The sequence below is a fragment of the Dermacentor albipictus genome, chromosome 10, assembly GCF_038994185.2.
Source record: "Dermacentor albipictus isolate Rhodes 1998 colony chromosome 10, USDA_Dalb.pri_finalv2, whole genome shotgun sequence".
Classification (NCBI taxonomy): Eukaryota; Metazoa; Arthropoda; class Arachnida; order Ixodida; family Ixodidae; genus Dermacentor; species Dermacentor albipictus.
The window spans coordinates 60,855,761-60,875,750 of record NC_091830.1 but is presented as its reverse complement, the minus strand read 5'-3'; the positions used below and the strand labels follow the sequence as shown (position 1 = coordinate 60,875,750).

The following is a 19,990-nucleotide window of genomic DNA, read 5'->3' as shown; positions in this document are numbered from 1 at the left end:
AGAAGCAGACATACAAAGACAGCGCAGTCCGTGTGTCTGTTTCTTTCTACGTCCTTAATCAGTCGCGCTTACGCATTCTATCATGGATTCAAACCAACTAGACTGTCAACGTGTTTTAACTAAATTAACCAGCACGATGTCATGCGCGCACAGGTAAACATGAATACAGCCCGCTCGATGACAGCGGAAACTGTCTGCAAAAACGTTGGAGTCAGAAATCACGCAGCAACAGCAAGCCAACTGACATCCGTGCATCTGTCGTTTCAATGCGAACGAAACGTCGAAAGTACGGCGTATACGAAGCTACCGGAGCCACACACACTCTGCAAACATCGCAGACCGCTTTGAAGATGAGGCCCACGCGGGCGGGCACTTTGGCAACGTCGCAGATCGCTTTCAGGACACAACCGCTGATTCACGCTTATATATTCTATCATTGTTAATTCAGTTAGTTAGCGAATGTTTACACGTTTGCACGACAGATAAAGCTACTATAATTACTTCGTACAGCTATCTACTAATTTGCTATCGCAATCAGAGCTTCGCCTTTCTGGCGGAACTGCGAATATTTTTTGTGTAATACAAAGATGTTAGACAAGTTCAGTCAAGATGCACCAAATCTTATTTTACATAGAATACAGAGAAGAAAAGTAGGTTTATAACCTAATATATGTGCCGGTTCTTGGAAGAATTGTTCTTTTAAAGCGCCCCTCACCAAGCCACATATTAAATTTTGGTAAAATTCTCGGATATCTTACGTGCCCTCTTCGGTATAAGGCACGTAACCTTCGGTAGAGCCCTTGAACTTCAAGCAAAATGTCTCGTTTTTCCTTACGTCCTTAACCGGCCCATTGAACATGTAAGCACGAACTGTGGCTCATTCTAGTGACATATTCTAGTGGCAATGTGAAATATTCAGAACAAAAAAAAATATTCGAATTCACGAATAAAGACTGCTTGATCCTAGGTCCAAATCGGCTAGGATAATAACTCATTATTTGAACGTTTCGAATACACACTGTGCAGCTTGTCCGTACCCCAGGCCTTCGCTTTGCGGAACCACATCTTCGTTATGGACTACGTAGCGCACTTTGTCTCAATTGAAGAGGCTTGATAAACATTTCAGGTCACACCATGGAATATGCACTTCTCTCTGATTAGTTACTGCTACATTGCACTGGGCTAGCGTGATCAGTATCACTAAGACGAACTCATTTGCATTTTTCTTTTCTCCAGATATACGAACCTTATGTGCCCACCTGGGAGAAAGTGGCGCGGATTGCAGCCGCTAACTCCGTCGTTTTGGTGATGGTTAGTACAAGTGTACAATAATCTATGAACAAATGAGGTAAACAACGAGGAACTGACTGTGATGAATCATTGTTGAGCCTAATGGCTCGTAGGCTAGTGAAATAACCATTACAACTTTTAACGTAACGTTTAAATGGACAACAAGAAGGCGCATGAAATCAGTTCCGACCGGTAACACATTCTTCCGGAACTTTATTTTCGTTCATTGTGAGAAAGAAATTTGATGTAGCAGTAAATAATGAAATGAAAGATTTCACTTTCCGAATTTAGCGTGAATATTTCGACGTCGGAACGCCAATGTGACGTCACGAATTTGGAAGCATTTTCTCAATTTCGGACCGCTTCGGCGCAAGAGAGCTCAAGACCTGCTAGGTAGAGTCTCTGATACTATTGTAAGGCAATGCTGATAGGAAGTCTGCTAGGCCATATTTAACCAAGTTCTGAATCTTGACGTCCGGTTCAAGTTGGAGCGGGAGCTTCTGCGTTGCTCTTGTGTCTGGTGCATTTGCGGGCCTCCTTTGATTATATGATTGACCACATTGCTGTCGCGGTAGTCAAGTTGTTTAGTATGCAGCTGAAAGCAATATTCCTCATTCGTGGCACGTTAACGGAGTATTGAGAAAAAAGAGGCCTTGTCGGAGTTTTATTTCTTTACTGGATCGTTGTCGACACAGTACTTACGCTATGGAGCAGTCAACTCCCCGAGAACACAGCAAATAACGCAAAAGGAGACTGACTTTTCGCCACGTCAACAAAACCTCATATGGTGGTCTAGTGCTAGCGGACACCACTGAAACGTAAACACACACTATGGCCTTGCTGTGGATACCTGAGTGCATTGACACAGCTGAAGCGCATAGCTTGCATTTTTTTACGTATCCTACCCTGGGCGCGAGTTTTCAATGGGTTGCACAAAATGTGCTATGAATTATTTGCGGCGCTCGCATGAAATTAAAACTTTTCACTGTAAATATTGAGCGAACAGCTCCCTAAAAAAGGCAACAACGACAGCAACAACAACAAAAGAATAATGCGAAGTACGACGTGTTTGTGTCAGTACTTAGACGTGACCACATGCGCAATACTTCCCGTGTACTTTCGTCTTGGCATTGCTGGAGGTCGGCGCGTCTTTTTCAGACTCCGTCATAACAATTTGCAAGTATCATGGCCATAACGCTCACTCTGACGCTAAGAATAACGCATACTGGCCACTCCTTTTGAGGGAGCAAATCCCTGTGCCTCGTCAAACATCACTTTCGAGAGCCCACGCCACTCCAGGATTACTTAGCTCGAAACAGTGTGAACGTGTTGGTGCTTGAGGTGTACGAGAGCCTTCAGAAATTAGGTAAAATAAATGGGACACGCAGTTATTCGCGCAGACGAATTTTCCAACACTCTCTCTGTTGTAAGGGTGCAACGTATCCCTCACTGAAATCAAGAATCTTGCACCTTTGAACGTTGTTGTTCTCCCCAAACAATAGTGGCCATCCAGCTTGGGTGCCTTTTTTTAATGAGGCGCCCTTGATATATCTTTCTGGTAGCGAATGACATACGTTCGTGAGCATGGCATGACGTTCTTGACAGGAAATTAGCGAACACAGAGGGAAAATAAAGGAGCTGTACTCTAGGTGGATGGTGATTAATGTTGACCAGAAGATAAGCCCCAAAGGTTGTAAAAAATATATTGGAGTATTGATACAGCTTATCAGTATGGGGCGAAATCCCAATCACCTATTAAAACGATTTGCTGGTAATTTGTTTGATTTAAAAGATATAAAGCTAAATCCTACGGATTGTAGGAAGCAAAACTACAAAACTGTAGGAAGCAAAACTTCGGACGTAAATTATATTGCGAAGAATTGCCCAAAGTGGGTCGATTTCACGAAAAAAAAATCCGACGCACAAGATTTGCGACTGCTGTAGCCATTCGCCGAAAAAAAAAAGAAATCGCAATTCAGTCAACTTCGCAGCCCTGGTGTTGCTTCACATGGTAATGCCGGCTTTTCTTGTCTGCGGAAGAATCAATACGCCCGAAATAAGGTGCATGCGGTTGCCGCTTTAGAGCAGCTCACGTGGTCATCCCCGCCCGCGTTGCAGCTGTGCCTGGTGGTGTGCTCGGTGTTCGCCATCATCGCCTATCGCATCATCACACTCGGCTGGTTATCGCAGAAGCCCCAGCTGCGACCCCACGCACACATGGCGACCGCTGTGTCCGCTTCGTTGCTCAATCTCGTCGTCATCCTACTCATGAACAAGGTGTGTGTGCTCCGTTCCATTTTCACTTTAATTTCCCAGTATCCTGAGGGCACCAAGCATTTAAAGGGAGTAACCAGTAGAGCTCAGACATAGAGTACGTAGGAACTGAAAATTTCTCGTTATGCAATACTGGCCGGTAATCCACGAAAAGCAGCAACGTCCTTCAAGCTAGGAATTGATTGATCTGGGAAGGCGATTCCAGTCCTCAGAATTCCGTGGTATGAATGATTACGAGGAAGGGTTTGTGACACGTTTGCTAATGCCGATCTTACTTCTACGACCGATGCCTGAAAAAATGTGAGGTAGGGTAAATTAGATGAAGGCGGCACCGTGGGATGTTACAATAGATTTTGTGGCAGTGTTGGCGTCGGGGTCCAAGGAAGGTCAGCGGTGATCTTTTACGGATGTGTAACTAGCGGAGCAGTTGTAATTGTAATAATTCTGGAAGTGCTCTTCTGAACAAGGTAAATTGTGGTAGCAAGCTTAACGAAAATACGTTCAGCCTAGAAGCCACATATTCAGCTTTAGTTCCGACAAGACCTTTGAACAAAGGTAATTTCAGAGACAAATATTCTACATGTTCTTCTCTGCGTATACATAAACGAAGGAAACGACAACTCAAGCACCGACCAAGATAATCAGAAAATAAAGGGGAAGCGGAATGCAGCAATAATGAAACGTATAGACCACTTCGGCGCCGCCATAAATTTGAGGTGATGCGTGGAATTTGGAAAATAGTAATGGCGCTAGCTTTAACGTTCGTAATTGCGATTCCGTGCTTCAAATCGGATATCTTGTCGGGGTTGGAAGTTAACCAAAGATCAGTAGGCCGGTCGGCTTCGAGGGTCCACGGGAAATCACCAATGAAACAGTGCAGGGTGACATGGATAGAGACTCGTATGAATATGAGGAGCGTACTGCAGAAAAGCGTACTTTTGGAGAAAGACTCAGGAACCTCGATCAAAATAAATAGGCGGCTAAAGTGCACAAGTATCTGTCCACGCAAAGTGTGGTCACAGAATCGAGTAAGAAGTCAAGAAATTTGGCAATCAAATACAGGGTAATTGAAAGTGTAAACAGACAACCAGGAGTCAAAGAAAGTGAGTGAGTGAAACAGAGACAGCGAATGGAATACAAAGAATGGAAACAAAAACCATGAAGATTTACAAGATTATCAAGGAAAAGAAAATTAGAAACTTTGTACAACAATACGAAGGGAAGTGCCTTGCTATTTGAGGCTGGAGCTGGTTGCCCAAGAAGAAAAAACATACCGGAGCAAATATTCGCAACTAGGTGAGGCATGTGTAATGATGCAACAAAAATGTAGCGACCAGCCATCACATTCTAAGGAAATGCCAAGGAATTCACCCAGTGAGACCCATGGGTAACGTACGCCTTCCAGAAGCGCTTGGGTTTAAAGTGGACGGAATCGTCAACTGGTGCAGCAGTCGAGATAAGCAGGAACCATTAAAAACATTAATTCGAAGAAAAGCAGGGAATAGATTGATACGACCGGATCTGTTACATAGGTAGCGGTAGCGATACCTATGTAGCATAGGTAGCGGTAGCGCTACCTATGCTACATACATCTGAGGAAGAGAAAAAGAGATTAAAGCGATGTATGCTAAAAAATGCTGGGATAAAAAGCATGTCTGAGATACCTAACTCAGGAAGGCTAGGTGACTGTGTCACCGCCCCGTTTGAAAGGGAATGCCAATATATCATCATAATCATCAACCACAAGGTAGAGCAGTTTTGAGTTAGAGAAAAAGATTAAGGTGACGCATACGAAAATGTTAGAATAAAAAAAAATGTATGGCATACCTGATGACTCAAGCAGGCTAGGGGACTTTCTCACCATCGCGCTTCAAAGGGATCACGAATAAAAAATAATCATCATCGCCATCACCACTACCCAATTCCTGGACTCTAACAGTATACCACGGGTGTTAGACCAGCCCTCCCGTCTAGGACAACCTGAAAGCGTCGGAGAGCCTGCGTATGGTATATTACGCGTGCGTTTAGTTCTGCGAGAAAATGATATAGTTAAAGAGTTTAACATACATACAATACCTCCCTGTCCGCATAGTTACTGCACACGCTAGCTCTGCGCGTGCTAGCGCAGCCACGGAGTTAAGCCGACGTGTCGATCCCTTACTCTCTGTCTGTCTGTGCATGTTTGCCTATTGTTCACGGTGGTGTTCGCTTGCATGGCACTATACGTCCCGCATATGCAAATACCCCTGGTGGGAAAGCCAAGATAGTTAATGGCTCTGATATTAACGCTACGGTGTTAGGCTCTCAGCCAGGAATTTCTGCCAGATTTTACACGTGTCGCTTGCAGTAATTTCCCAATGGCAGCGTAATGTGCTTTTGTTCCACAGGTGTACAGCAAGATTGCCACACGACTGACTGAAATAGGTAGGCTATCCCATGGTCTAAATTTTTTTTTTCATACCCTTTAAGCTAAAGTACGCCATGCTTGGCTGCATCGAATGAAATAATCTATGGTGGAAGAACTTGAACTGCAAACCTACTTGAAAAGAAAAGGGCTAGCAACTTTGCCTACACAGTTTAAAGGTTGTTTCTCGAAAACATTTACGGCTGCTGATATTACTTTATTGCCCGTTTCCTTTCTCGTTTCTACTGAATTATTTAATTACCTCCGCATATATTGACTGCCGTTGGGCATGACTTACCTGTTCTCTGACAGCGCTCACGTACCACTAACGTTTTCTCTGTCATCAATTCTGTTGCCACTCTTTCACATGATGTGCGTCGTATAACGATGGACATGCGTCGACTCTTTGTTTTGTCTTCGTTTACACTTAAGCACAGCAATGAACGAGAAGAGCACAGGCGAAGTTAGCTGTAGTTTTGGTTGAAACATGAAAATAATAATTAAAATGGAAGGGAAAGGGGCCGCAAATACGCTTTTCCGCCGGTGGGAGCCGATTCCATATCGCTCTGCCAATTGAATCAGCTATTGCGGCGGATGTCCTTCTCTCCGCTTTCCTGCTCGTCTGACTATGTGCACTGGATCTGGCCCTGGGAGTGTTAGCCATCGCCACTCAGTGCCATGCCACCACACAGTAATAATGTACACGTTTGCCGATCGTCGGCGGTCAAGCAGCCCTCTCTAGCATAAATAGCGACAATCGCCTCACATCGTTCGATGTTCACGTTAAGTCTGGCTGGGTTATCGGTGGTAATAAAGCTGGCAACAGTACTATACATTTAACTTCAGCAGACATCGCGTTACAGATGGTGTAACGAGGCACATGGAGCCGCAATTACATGTTGGCGACATACTCTTGTAAATTATACCGTGAATTATCTGAACTTTAGGCCTGGTGCTAGCGTTATTCGGGGCAAACTAGCATTATCCAGGGCAAAGAGCTCCGGTTAACTGGCAAAATGTCAACATGGGCGCCTCTACAAATGTTACTTCGTTTAGCATGCACGTTGAAGGCAGACAAAACAGCAGACTAGAGGTCAATTACTTCTTCAAGTCACAAAAATTCGTGGTTTCCTTCGTTTTTGTTTTTTCAGAACGTCCAAGGACGCAACACGAATACGAAGACAGCTTCACATTCAAGATGTTCCTGTTCACTTTCCTCAATACGTACTCTTCGCTTATCTACATAGCGTTCTTTAAAGGAAGGTGCGTGCTACTAGAGTTAAGATTGTGCAGGACGCGTTAATTAGTTCGTTGCTGTTTGTTCTGACGAGACTTTGCGGTGAGCTTTGCTTGTGCTCCGAGGTTGTGCGAATGAACCTACCTCAACCCCGCACACTATTAGCAAGGTACCTATTTTAAAGACTACAAATTCTCACAATAAATCAACCACCGAGTTTTTGACCATGCATACATAGGCTGGACAGTCAGCTAAGCTAAAACCCGCATTTGGAGCGTGAATGGGTCCAGAAGACCAGTACAGGCATTTCATGGCAGCAGCGGTGCATAGAACACCAGCAAAATTAGGTTTATCGTGACAGCGCCGATTCAAAGCGAATAGGAATTTTTACAGTGTACGTCGCCACATTGCATTGTGGTGTGGTGTAACTTCGTCGTGTGGTATAGAATCGTGGTGAGAATTGGGGATTGGTTGTGGTGGCGGTATGCAATGAAATTAGGTTAAGGCTAGCCGCGCTTCTAATGACGCCTTTAGTTATTATACTGTTAGTTCTGCAATAATGTAGGCAAAATTAAGTCAGGCTATGTAGGATAGACGCGTTGTTCTTACCGAATACGATCTAACAAGCAGTAAAGTCAAACTAAATACGCATATGTCCTTTGTGATCCAGGTTCGCGTCGCGCCCAGGACATCAAGGAACTCTGTTCGGGTACAGCTTGGACAAGGTGCGTGTGGTTTGTTCGCACCATTTTACGATAATCTGAATAACATTTGTGTTCAGCTATCGCGCAGTATCCCATGGTGAAGATAGGTAAATGCGTCACAAGGCCACAAGGTTGAGTGACGTCGGCGACAAAGATTCTGGCTCGGCTGATCACGGCACGGCAGAAAACATTGAACTTGGCACATTTACGAATTCGCACGAGAGGAGAAACGTATGTGGTATCTTGTTGGGATTGAAATGCGAAACAAACAAACAAACAAACGCAGAACAGCTGTTGCATTCAATTGAATAGTTGCGTAATCACTCAATTACATTGAATTGGTTGAGTAATCTTATCGCAAGTTAACGCAAAATGTTCTAGAACCGCGAGGCTAGGACTCCAAGATATGGAACACCGCATTAAAACACGTACTATGTCGAATGCGAATGTGAAACTGCGCTCTCAAACGTTTGCTTCGTGTGCACATTTTAGTGCGGTGCGAAATATATCCACACTTCAGCGATTTAGACAGCAACACCGGAATGCTAGGTCAAAATCGCGTTGCTCGAAAAATAATGCTGAAACTAAAGATCTCACATGAAGCTCAATATTCAACGATATATTTGTGCACGGCCGGTGCTTATTAACACGCATGGTTCAAGTTCACCACAAGTCAGAATTAACCGTTGCTCGAAAATAAATTCACTATTTTACAGTTCAATTCAATTCAGTTTATTTTATTTCAACACCAATATGTTGAGGACCGCGAACAAAAAGCCTTTGTATGGCTTGACGAGGTCCGCAGCCCCTTTTAACAGGGAGTGACAGAGCATAATGTGAGGTGATACATATTCAGCTAGAATCACCTAAGTCGCAATAACATGAGCGACCGACGTAATGCATGTAGTATATATAGTACATATAGCACTCACGCACAATTGAAACCGAGAGAAAAAAAAATTAACGCTAATTGCTAATGCACATTACACATATATCAAATCGACAAATGTCACACAATACATATACAATACACAATTCGGCAAATACACTGTTACCAAAACCAATTTCTTCCCTTTTGCGGAAACAACGAAAAGACGAGAAAAAGAAAAGCACAGTAATGAAAGTTATACAGCGTAGATTTTGTTCAGACAAGACGGCAATGTAAAGCGCAAAATTTGGTAAGTGTAATTGGTCCTTGCCCGTGGCATCTCCCAGAGTTCGCAACTGCGCGTATTTAGCTTCCCATCTCTGCCTTTTAAGTTCGAGAGAGTATTTAACGTGTTATTATTTCTATTAATACCTGTCTTATACAGGTGAATTAGTGTTTGCTTATAAATATCAGGCATTGGAGGTAAATTCAGTTTTTTGAAAAGCGGGCGAGTATGTGTGTCCTGGGGAACATCCAGAATACTACGGATGGCCTTTTTTTGTATTCTCTGTAATGTGGTGATATTAGAAAGTGTCGTAGTACCCCAAACAAGATGGCAATAGTTAATTTGACTGAGAAGCAAGGACTTGTATAGGAGAAGCTTGATGCTTTAAGCGAGAAAATATCTTAATCTGCACAAAATTCCACTCACACGGGATATTTTAGTAGCGACTAAATCCCCAGGCAAGTTCCACGACATATGTTGTTCGAATACAACCCTCAGACATTTAACAGCAGGCACAATCGGAATAATAGAATTATTGAGTTGTAATGTTAAGTCTGTAGCGACATTACGATTTCTCGGTCTGAACAGAACAGCTGTTGTTTTCTTAGTATTTATACTAAGTGAATTCGCGGTAGACCACGAGGACAGTTTTGTTAGGGCCTCATTTGCGATACCGATAGCCTCTGCGGAATTCGGTGCGGTAACCAGTATAGTTGTGTCGTCCGCGTACATAATAAATTTCACATTATTATCAATAGTAACTAAGTCATTAATATAAATACAAGAAAGCAGGGGCCCCAGGATACTTCCTTGTGGCACTCCAGCGTGAATTGGCTTTAAATTTGACGACTTGTTGCATACGGTGTTGAAGATACGACTGTATTATTTCAAAAAATATGCCACGAAAGCCACAATGTTCAAGTTTGTTGAGTAGTGTAGTATAATTTATACAATCGAACGCCTTCGAATAATCAACAAAGATACCCAGAGTACATAAATGCTGTTCAAACGACTGCAATATAATTTCCTTTTGCGTGAGTAAGGCAGTTTCTCTCAACTGCGCTTTCACAAAACCGTACTGCATACTAGTGATCGGGTCGTGTTTGATTAGAAACGATGTCATGCGGATATGTACTAGTTTTTCTATACCTTTAGAAAAAATGAGCAACACCGATATTTGTTAACTCGTTTTTATCACCACTTTTGTACAAAACTACTACCTTCGCAACCTGAAGTCTTTTCGGGAACGAGCCCCTGGAAAATATCAAGTTGAATATGTATACTAATGCAGGTAGAATCAAGTCCAGGACATGCTTAATCGGCATGATCTCGAATGCTGCGACGTCACATCTGCTGTTTTTTGGTAGCATGAAAGTAGCAAATACCTCATTTTAATAATAATAATATATGGGGTTTTACGTGCCAAAACAACTTTCTGATTATGAGGCACGCCGTAGTGGAGGACTTCGGAAATTTTGACCACCTGGGGTTCTTTAACGTGTGCCTAAAGCTAAGCACGCGGGTGTTTTCGCATTTCGCCCCCATCGAAATGCGGCCGCCGTGGCCGGGATTCGATCCCGCGACCTCGTGCTCAGCAGCCCAACACCATAGCCACTGAGCAACCACGGCGGGTTATACAGGCTGCCAACTTCATGCGGCGTAAGATATGATGCGTGCGTAGCGCTTCCAGACATCACGTCATCATTAGTAGCCATGAAACCTTGGTTAGTCATTTTTTTTTCTAGATCAGAGACATGCGTTATTTGCAACGGCCGGGAGGATTCACTTTTCCTAGCAAAAATCTTGCCGTCCTGCGTCCAAGCAAAACGCCGACTCTTTTCCCTTTTTCGTGCGATCGTCATGCCCAAAAGTTTTTCAATTCAGAGCACAGGTGTTCATTGACAAGCACAGCACAAGACTGTGTGTAGCCAAGATCCGTGGCCGACAGTCGCTTCTTTCGAGTTTTATTGAGGACTGCGTCGCGTTTTGACCGGCTGCGGAACGGTACCACGATGTTGGCCTGCCCGGAATCCCTCGTCATAACTCTGTGACAGATCTCAACATCATTTTCACTAATAGGCTCACCTACAAATTATCCAACTTTTTTCAGAATGGTAGAAAGGTTTTCGCCCTGTGAAGTTCGAACACTTTTGATTTCCAGATTCTTATTTCTGAAATATTGGTCTAGTTGTACAATTCTGAGCTCAGATTTCAGTTCACGCTTCTTCAGTAGTGTGGACTCAGAAGTGAGGCAAGCGTTCTCAGCCTTGGTTGCAGCGTTTTTCTTTCTGAATATCTTTCATGACGGTACACATGTCCTCAAAACATTTGTTCATATGATCCAGGCTATTTAAACAATATGGGGTTTACCGTGCCAAAACCACTTTCTGATTATGAAGCACGCCGTAGTGGAGGACTCCGGAAATTTGAACCACCCGGGGTTCTTTAACGTGCACCTAAATCTAAGTACACGGGTGCTTTCGCATTTCGCCTCCATCTAAATACGGCCGCCGTGGCCGGGATTCAATCCCGCAACCTCGTGCTCAGCAGCGATCCAGGCTATTCTTAATCTCTCGATTTTCCTTCCTTAATTCACTCTCCAGAGATGCGCGCATATCACGAATTTCTTGTTTCAAATCTTTCAGCATCTTTTTGCTCTTCATGGGACATTGCAGCAAAAACAAAAATACACAAAAAAAAATAATTTGGCAGTAGCGACAGCATCAAATAAGCAACGTGAATACTTCAGTCGCACATAGTGCCTAACCTGCGATGCATAGGAGAGGAGACACAGCGTAAGCCGTGCTGTCCCGCTGCTCTAGCCGCTGCCAAGTGAAGCGGCCCAGTGCTTGCGTCGGGTTTATGTAGAGATGGCACTGTGGTACAGTGATGACGTAGGCCGTGACGTACAGGCGGGCTCGTGGCTAGTCACGGGATGATCTTGGGATTGGCAGTTATGGCAGTGAGGCCAGGCAGAGATGGTTTTCTCCCTGCAGTGCGGAAACTCGCCTGTTTTGTGAAAATATTTGAATTTTGCAAAAGAAAAAACGAAAGGCAGCGCGGATGGGCATGCAAACGGAGATGGTTAGAAATGAACCACATTAAATGGCTGAGTTGGTGGGATTGGTGCATAAGTGTGCAATAAATCATTAACTGGCACAAAAGGCGAAACATTTTCTTTTATTTCTAACTAAATTCTTTATCGTCTACCATGAGAACACTTTTTATCATTTGCACCTGGCCTTAATGATCTCTCTGAGAAATCGCAATGTCAAGCGAGCAAATAAGGGAATCACTAATTATCTTCCTAATGAATGACTTTCAACCACATGTTTTTCTACTCTTCCTGTGCCCGTTATTCCGTAAAACAAGGACGAGAAACCTCAATCATCCTTCTAAATTCAGCCGTTCTTGTCCGATGTGCCCTTTTATGGTCATTGGTGGCAGTTGGCCCCTTGCAAAGTAACAAAAGATGATTGTTAGTCAAGGCTGTTTGTGTTTTTCTATACGTCGTTCCCTATTTGACGCTGTTGTTCGTGATTCAGGATGTGTTACGAAGTTGCACAGCTGTCGTTTTAGGGACACACAGCTGCTGTAAAGAAATTAAATTCGTCGCTTTTACGCGTAAGCGCTGAAGTGATTACTGCGACCGTAATGTACACTATCTTATGCTTGTATATTTACCAATCTGGTGCTCCTGGCCATTATCTTCGTCAAAGTGTTCGTTACTCTCACGTGCCAAATTCAAAATCCAGAATCCTTGCAAAAGGATCGCCATCGTATATAAACAGAAGCTGTTTACTTGCATCAGTTAGCCGAAAATTTAGTAAACTACAAATGAGCTTCAACAATGTCAAATCCAGATTAGTAACTTTTTGTCGAAAGTTATTGCAACCTCTAGGCCTTCTGGCTAATCAAAATCACTTCGTTCGATCCTATCTCGCAACTAATTTGCCACATATATGTTATAATTTAGCGCTCAGGAAGCGTTCACCAATTTCAAACGGTCACTTTGTCCTACTTGTTTGATTCTACCATAGTAACCCAAACCATCTTGAAACAATGTTCAGTGATACAAGTTTACTAGCTTAACAAGTGAACCGGGACACAGAGAAAGCAAGACGAAGTCACACAGCTGTCCATATCTTGACTTACTTCTAACTCACTTGGCACTTACAGCAGTGAAGTATTTATCAGACCACGAGCCCACTTCTACGCCTTAGGCTCTAGCCACTTCGCACCTCTTCAACAGTAACGCATTCTGTAACCTGTTGCAAGTGAACCACTGCGTTGTCTTTCAGTGCGACGGCGTCTGCCTCTACGAAGTAACCGTCCAACTGGCAATAGTCATGATCGGCAAGCAGGTCGTGAACAACATCCAAGAGTTTGCAAAATTGTAAGATTCCGCGCTTCTTCTACCTTTTCTTGCAACTGCTTATCGCGTAATCGTGACTTTGTTTTCTTGGAACTTCCGCCTACTTTTGCATCATTTGCAGCTCTTTTCTTCGGCCGTTTTAGTCGTCAAGGTTCTTTTTTCTTTGATCATACAAATGTGCAAGTTCCTCGTTAAACCGAAATTATCACGATAGCAATAAAGGTTGTAATGCCAGGTATTTAGTTAGAAGCGGATACGCTCTAAAAGAGTCCAAATAACGCGCGATAAGTACTACGAAAACAGCACGAGACTTCGTAGAACGTATATTAATGCAAATCTACGCACCATAATGGTGACATGACAATGCCGAATCCCTTGACACCTCCGTGCAGCGTTGTCATTTGTCGGTTATCTAGTGATAAAGTTAGTCCCACGAAGCTGCCGTCACTCGCATGTGTTTGGCTTTCGTAAAGCTTCTTGCATTTCCAGGTTGATAAAAAAGAAAGCAAATGGCCATCGCGCACGGTGCATTAAGTTCCCCATGCGGATTTCCAGGTTCGTACATGCGGAATTCGGGCGACTGCACTTAGAATAATCCAGTCTGAAAGGCGTACATTGCTATATGGGCAACGAGAAGCTTAGAATAAAGCGATTTAGCTATAACGAGGGTTTACATTGTCGTCGTTATAAATTTGTATCGCATTTCAAGACGTCGACAGTCGTAAGTTTAAGCTGGCTAACCCAGTGCATCCTTCCTCTTTGAGATGGGTTTGAGGCTTTATGGAAGCGCGGCTGCTGGAAGGTTTGGCATACTTTGAAGGAGTACTGGTGTGATTACGAGTCACCTTTATCATTACTTATTATTATTATTATTAATTTTTTACTGCGTTCAATGAAGGTCCAAGCTCTCTGAACCCTAAAAAACACTGGCACGCGTCAGAGGGCTTAAATAACTTGGAATACTTGTTCATACAAACCAGTTTTCATAAAAATGATCTTACAATATGATTGCACGTAAGAACGTCATTAAGCCACACGTAATATAGCAGATAGTCGTATCACTAGTGAAGACGGCCGGTCGATGGCGATGAGACTTGCAAACAAAACGCTTCGCGAATTCGGCCTCACTTTTTTGTTTTCATACCAAAGAGGTAAATGCGTCATGACCGCATCACACATTCGTGACGTGATCATTAGAGAACAGAACTTTGGGCAATATGTCTATGTATTTCTTACGTCCTTATCGTGCTATTTAACATACACGGACGAACTATGCGGCTAGAAACATTTTCCGCGGCGCCTTTATTGGTGGTGCCTGTAAATGCCTATACTTAGGAGACGATAAATGCCCATAAATTTGGTGCATCTAGAGCGCTCCTTTTCTACATACAATGTCAGTGAAAAAAGGCACAACATGAAACAAGAAAGTGTTGAGATGGTGATTTTATTTGCCAAGGCTTTCATAACTTTTCTCGTACCTACTCCCAATTTAATACACTGTAACAGATGCAACTTGTATCATTCTGTTTTATCAGGAAAATGAAACTTATGAAAAAAGCAACTGGTGTTTCCTGCGCTCTGCTCCTTCAAGAATTATAATTTATCCCCAGAGCACAGCAGATGTACTTATTAATGGAGCCTATACGTGCTTCATTAAAACTTCTTTCTGGGCGAGTTGGTGCATACTTGACATAAAAACTGTTTACAGCGCAAATACATGCAACCACAATGTATAAGGGACAGGACACAAGCGCTGTGTCCTGTCCCTTATACTTTGTGGTTGCATGTGTTTGCGCTGTAAACAGTTTTTATGTCAACTATACATGCTTAAAGGACAATAAGTGGGGTCTACAGATGCCCCAAACGACTGCTTTGGTTCCCGTTATAGCCGCTCAAAGCAGCAAAAACGGTTATTTTTTGCGAGCTCTTCGCGATGCTCGCGCCCGTACTTCAAGCGCAAACCAACGCAGGCGACTCTCGAACCGGTGGCGCTCGTGGCAACGGGACCACGTGAGACGCGGCGGCGGAGGGCGCAGTGGACCGCTGGCCCGCTGGGAGGAGGACTATGTGCTGGCGGAGTGGAGCGTGCTGTCGCTCTTCGACGAGTACCTCGAGATGGGTGCGCCCTCTGTTGGCGATCGCGGGCTAGTCTTGCGCCTATGTTCCAGTCCCTACCACACAAGATATGCGGGCTTACAAATGAACGGGAATGTTGTAGCCACGTTAAAACTGCATCATGCGAACGGGTAATGAATACCAAGAAAGCATGGGGAAACGAACTGTTTTATTAGCTGAAATGTAGAAATATTCACGGAGAGAGTATTGAACGTGGAAGAAAGGACAGCTTGTCCTCACATGCCGTATTGCTGCTCGAGAGCGCCAGTTTACATTTGGAGACCGAAAGAAAAAGTCGCAGGGGGCTAAATCCGGTGCGTACGGAGGGTGGTCGAGCATAGTGACGGAAATGTGTGCTAAAGCCTCACGTACTTTCAACGCAGTGTGCGCAGGGGCATTATCCTGGTCCGTAATCCCCTGCCCCTCTTTCGACCAATCAAGTGGGAGTCGAACCCACAGCTTCCGCATTACGTGCCAGTTCAGCTACGCAGACGGCTGTCGACCCGTCTACTCCCTGCATTTTTTTTACTACGCGTATCTGCTCTAGCCGTGACAGTGTTAGCCAGCGGCACTCTCAGCCAGGATGTGGAATGTGGAACATCCAGACGTCGCAGTAGCTCAATCGCAGGTAAAACATCGCGCCTGCAGATGGCCCTTTCTTCGTCCACTTTCATACTTACTTGTTATTTCTACATTTTAATTAAAAGAAGGGTAAAATTCTCTTATGCTTTGCTGGGCATCACTGTCTTTATCGTCTGATAGCCCTTCGGTTTCCTTTACTACACGTACACGTTCTTGCTCAGATGAATACGTTTGCGCTATGCTTTCCGCCGCTTTCAACAACAAAAAACCGGAAGGGTTGTTTTTGTTCGGGATGGTTGTGGTGTGGACGTCAGGGTTGGCTGTCAGTTTAATAGTATCACACTACACATGTATATGAAGAACTGTCGTCGTAAAAAAAAAGAACACTGTGGTTTCTTTTGCAATTTACGCATAGGTCTTAAGAGCGGTCACTGCTTATATAACATGCATGATGTGAACGAGGCTATTTATTAAACAGAAGTAAAGTTCAGATAAGGCTCATCAGCAATGAAAAAAGATGCATCTACGCTGTAAAGGAATGCAGGATGTGAACGCATACTAACACGTAGAATAAGTGTTAGTATGTGTAACACGCACACACCCATATATATCACATCATATCACACATCATGCGTTATATTTTTCCAGACAGTAAAGTCAGTCGTTTTTAGTCAACGCGTCGTCCAGACGTTTTCTGCCGCTTTGCGTCATGGCGTCATCTGCTGATTCACATAGCTTCTAAGACGTTCCGACTCGTCCTGTGCAACCCTTTCGCAGCCATCCAGTTCGGTTTTGTCACCCTCTTCGTGGCCGCATTCCCACTCGCTCCGCTGTTCGCGCTCCTCAACAACATCGTGGAAATCCGCCTGGACGCCTACAAGTACACGTCGCAGATGCGCCGGCCACTAGCCGAGAGGGTGCCAAACATTGGTGAGCAACGCCCCGTGCCATTTTTGTCGGGGGTGCTCGAATGCAACAATTTCGGAATCAAATCAAATACCAATAATCGAGAAAGACGAGCTTCGAATATCAAACCGAATACAGTGTATATTTTTTCTGCTGGATGAAGTAAGATATTAAGGCTACAAGAACAACCAAACGTCCAGTCAATTGAAAGAATCGTAAATGAGAAACAGCTAAGCTGACTGTTTCAAATGTACCATCACGATGATGGTTCGTTTTGTATTTCACCCTTTCTTTTTCGCTTTCACAGGAAGTGTTTTGTGCATGTGACCAATGGTACATTTTTCTTTCTTTTTCTGGGTGCAGGGGCATGGCAGGTCATTCTGCAAGGAGTTTCCATTTTCGCTGTCATCTGTAACGTAAGTACGCCGCCCGTAGCATACGCAACGTCAATGACATCTGTGTTAAGTTGCATTTGTGTGCACAGGAAAGCGTACTAAGCGTTCGCTCTGTGTGAGAAGCTAATCTTCCGAAAGTTTATTTAAAGCCTACGGTGACTAACAGGACGTGTTCCCCGATACGTCCTTCATCAGAACTTCATTTATGAAATTTGGTGCTAGCACGATCTCAGTGTTCAAAACGACCTGAAGAAATGCTTCGGCGTGCACTATGTAATTTCATTTGCGTAATTTAAATCACGTCGGCTACATTTGAATTCTGGGACATGTATTACCGCGCGGGATGGTAGAAGAAATATGGTTATCAAATAGCACATAGGGGGGAATTTTTCATTTGGGCACACGTTTTCTTTATTACGATAAAATGTAAAATATTTTTTACGTATCTTTCAATACCCGTACTTCTCGTTTGATTTTCAGCTAATCTTATCATGAACTTGTGAAACATTTTCGTGCGAAAAGAGCCCGGCGTCACAAAAATACCAGAAAATCCGTGACAACAGAATTTTATTAATTCAAGTTATGTGGGAGAATTTGTTTGAGAAATTATTTGAGAATTTGGACACGAAGTTTCAAATAGAAACTTGCCAGTATACTTCGGGAAAACGCGAAAAAATAATGAGAGAAGATTAGACAACACGGGTGCAGACAAGCACCAACTTTTTTTTGAAGACACAAACGTATACACCGTGTGAAGAGTCGGAAATAGCCAAGTTCACGGGTCTGACAAAAAATTAAAATAAACTTACAGTGCCAGCAGACTGCCCTATCACCTGGTCACAACTTGCAGCAACATAGCCAAAATATTTTTTTGTTCCCGGTAAACCTCTCGCTAGAAAATAGATAAACACACGTGTCCACAGTAGCAGACGACAGGGCAGCATGCGTTATTGCTTACACAGTCATGACTGAACAGGAAGTTCTGCACACTCTAAGATATCGACAATGAACAACACGAAAGCCTTCAACGACAGTCACATGCCAAGCGATGTGACAGGTCAATCAAAGACTGAGAAAGCTTGGGAATGAGTAATAGCGCAAATACAGAGTGTAAGTACGTAAATGCGTGTGCTCAAGCTTTCTATAACTGACGGCAGTGCCTGCATTGATAATTGACGGCAGTGCTTGCATTTTTCTTTTGTCTTGTTAGAGGAATGAGTTTAAGCACTAAAAAATGATGTCAAGAAAACAGCGTCTAGTCCGCTTCACTTCGTTTTTATCGAAGTGCGCTGAGTAAGCCCATATAGGATAAACATCGTTCAGTCTTTCGCTAGGCGCTCGCAAGTGCGCAAATCGCTGTGACACAGATCGGCGCATTCGAAACTGCAGTGTGCAAGTCGCATTGGCGGAAATCGCAGCCGTGAAAAAACGCAGTGCGAAGATCACCCCGTGCGAAACAGGCATCTGCCGGCAAATGAGTGAAAAATGAGAGTTCCGAAGCACACTTCATTGATTTCAACTGATTCAGTGCTGCCCACTAGCGCTTCTTTATTCGGCTAAATCTTCACTGCCCGACTTAAAAAGCGCGACGCGCATGTGTGACAGGCGTTCCAGATCGCGTACACCAGCGACTTCATTCCGCGACTGGTGTACCGCCTCGCGTACAGCGGCGACTTCAGCATGCGCGGATTCGTCAACTTCAGCCTCTCGGCCTTCGACACGAGCGACTTCGACAACGAGACGCGCCCGGTCGACGCCACGCTGGACGGAATCGTCGTTCGAGAGTGCAGGTGGGTGGTACAGGCCGGGGAACCCGGGCCCTTATTGGTCGGTCGGAGGGAACTCATGAGCCGGGATTGAAACAGTAATAGCTGCAATTGCCGATATCTTTTTTGGTGTGTGTGTGTGTGTACCAAATGCAGGCGATACTCCTGGGATGACCGTGGATCGAATTGATAACGAACACGAATTCAAACTCCGAGATGTGCCCGTGTACCTTTGACTGTAGCGAAATGTATAATTGAACTGCCTTGCACTCCTACCTTCGACAGCTGCAGGTGGTAGTTTAGCGGGGCTGAGTGCAGGTGGTGTCGGTGCCGCGATCCGATTTTGAGCGTGTAAATTGCGTGTGGTCTCAGGTGGCCGAAGAGAATAAAAAACAACGTACTTACATTGATTAACACTGAGCACCGTAAATTGTGCATTAGCGTGTCGTTGTTGGCGCGGCAGCAAATGTATAAAGTAGTATATATTTTCATGGAGTTGAATACAAATGCGTGCCGGCACTTGCAGTGTAAGTCGTTCAGGCGTAGGATCTTGTAATATTGGGGGAGGGTGGGGGGGGGGGGCAGGTTAATAAAGGAAAACTGAAAACGCGCAGAGGCAGGGCTGCTCGTAATACTCCCGTAATTTCCTACGTTTATTTATGGCCTGATAAATAGACCATTGAATTGTTTCACCGCTGTATTGCGTAAACTGAAAGGAGAAATAATATGCTTATTTCAGCGCAGACAGTTCAATTTCTTTCTTTCTTCGCCGTTTCGAGTTTTGGCAC

General features: G+C 44.0%; 1 protein-coding gene and 1 long non-coding RNA gene across 2 annotated transcripts in view; one reads left to right on the top strand and one right to left on the bottom strand.

The window, feature by feature from the left end:
* LOC135912110 (anoctamin-4-like) overlaps window positions 1-19,990 on the top strand; it is a 65,662-nt gene that overhangs the window by 37,084 nt on the left and 8,588 nt on the right. The window contains exons 17-26 of the mRNA XM_065444494.2: window positions 1,237-1,311; window positions 3,409-3,567; window positions 5,952-5,988; window positions 7,120-7,231; window positions 7,876-7,930; window positions 13,365-13,459; window positions 15,409-15,557; window positions 16,913-17,065; window positions 17,405-17,457; window positions 19,042-19,226. Of these exons, the coding sequence (XP_065300566.1) occupies window positions 1,237-1,311; window positions 3,409-3,567; window positions 5,952-5,988; window positions 7,120-7,231; window positions 7,876-7,930; window positions 13,365-13,459; window positions 15,409-15,557; window positions 16,913-17,065; window positions 17,405-17,457; window positions 19,042-19,226 (1,073 nt within the window). The remainder of the gene's footprint in view (window positions 1-1,236; window positions 1,312-3,408; window positions 3,568-5,951; window positions 5,989-7,119; window positions 7,232-7,875; window positions 7,931-13,364; window positions 13,460-15,408; window positions 15,558-16,912; window positions 17,066-17,404; window positions 17,458-19,041; window positions 19,227-19,990) is intronic.
* The window catches only part of LOC135912111 (uncharacterized), a 42,971-nt gene continuing 34,733 nt past the window's right edge, over window positions 11,753-19,990 (bottom strand). The window contains exon 3 of the long non-coding RNA XR_010567563.2: window positions 11,753-12,053. This is a non-coding gene — a long non-coding RNA (uncharacterized lncRNA). The remainder of the gene's footprint in view (window positions 12,054-19,990) is intronic.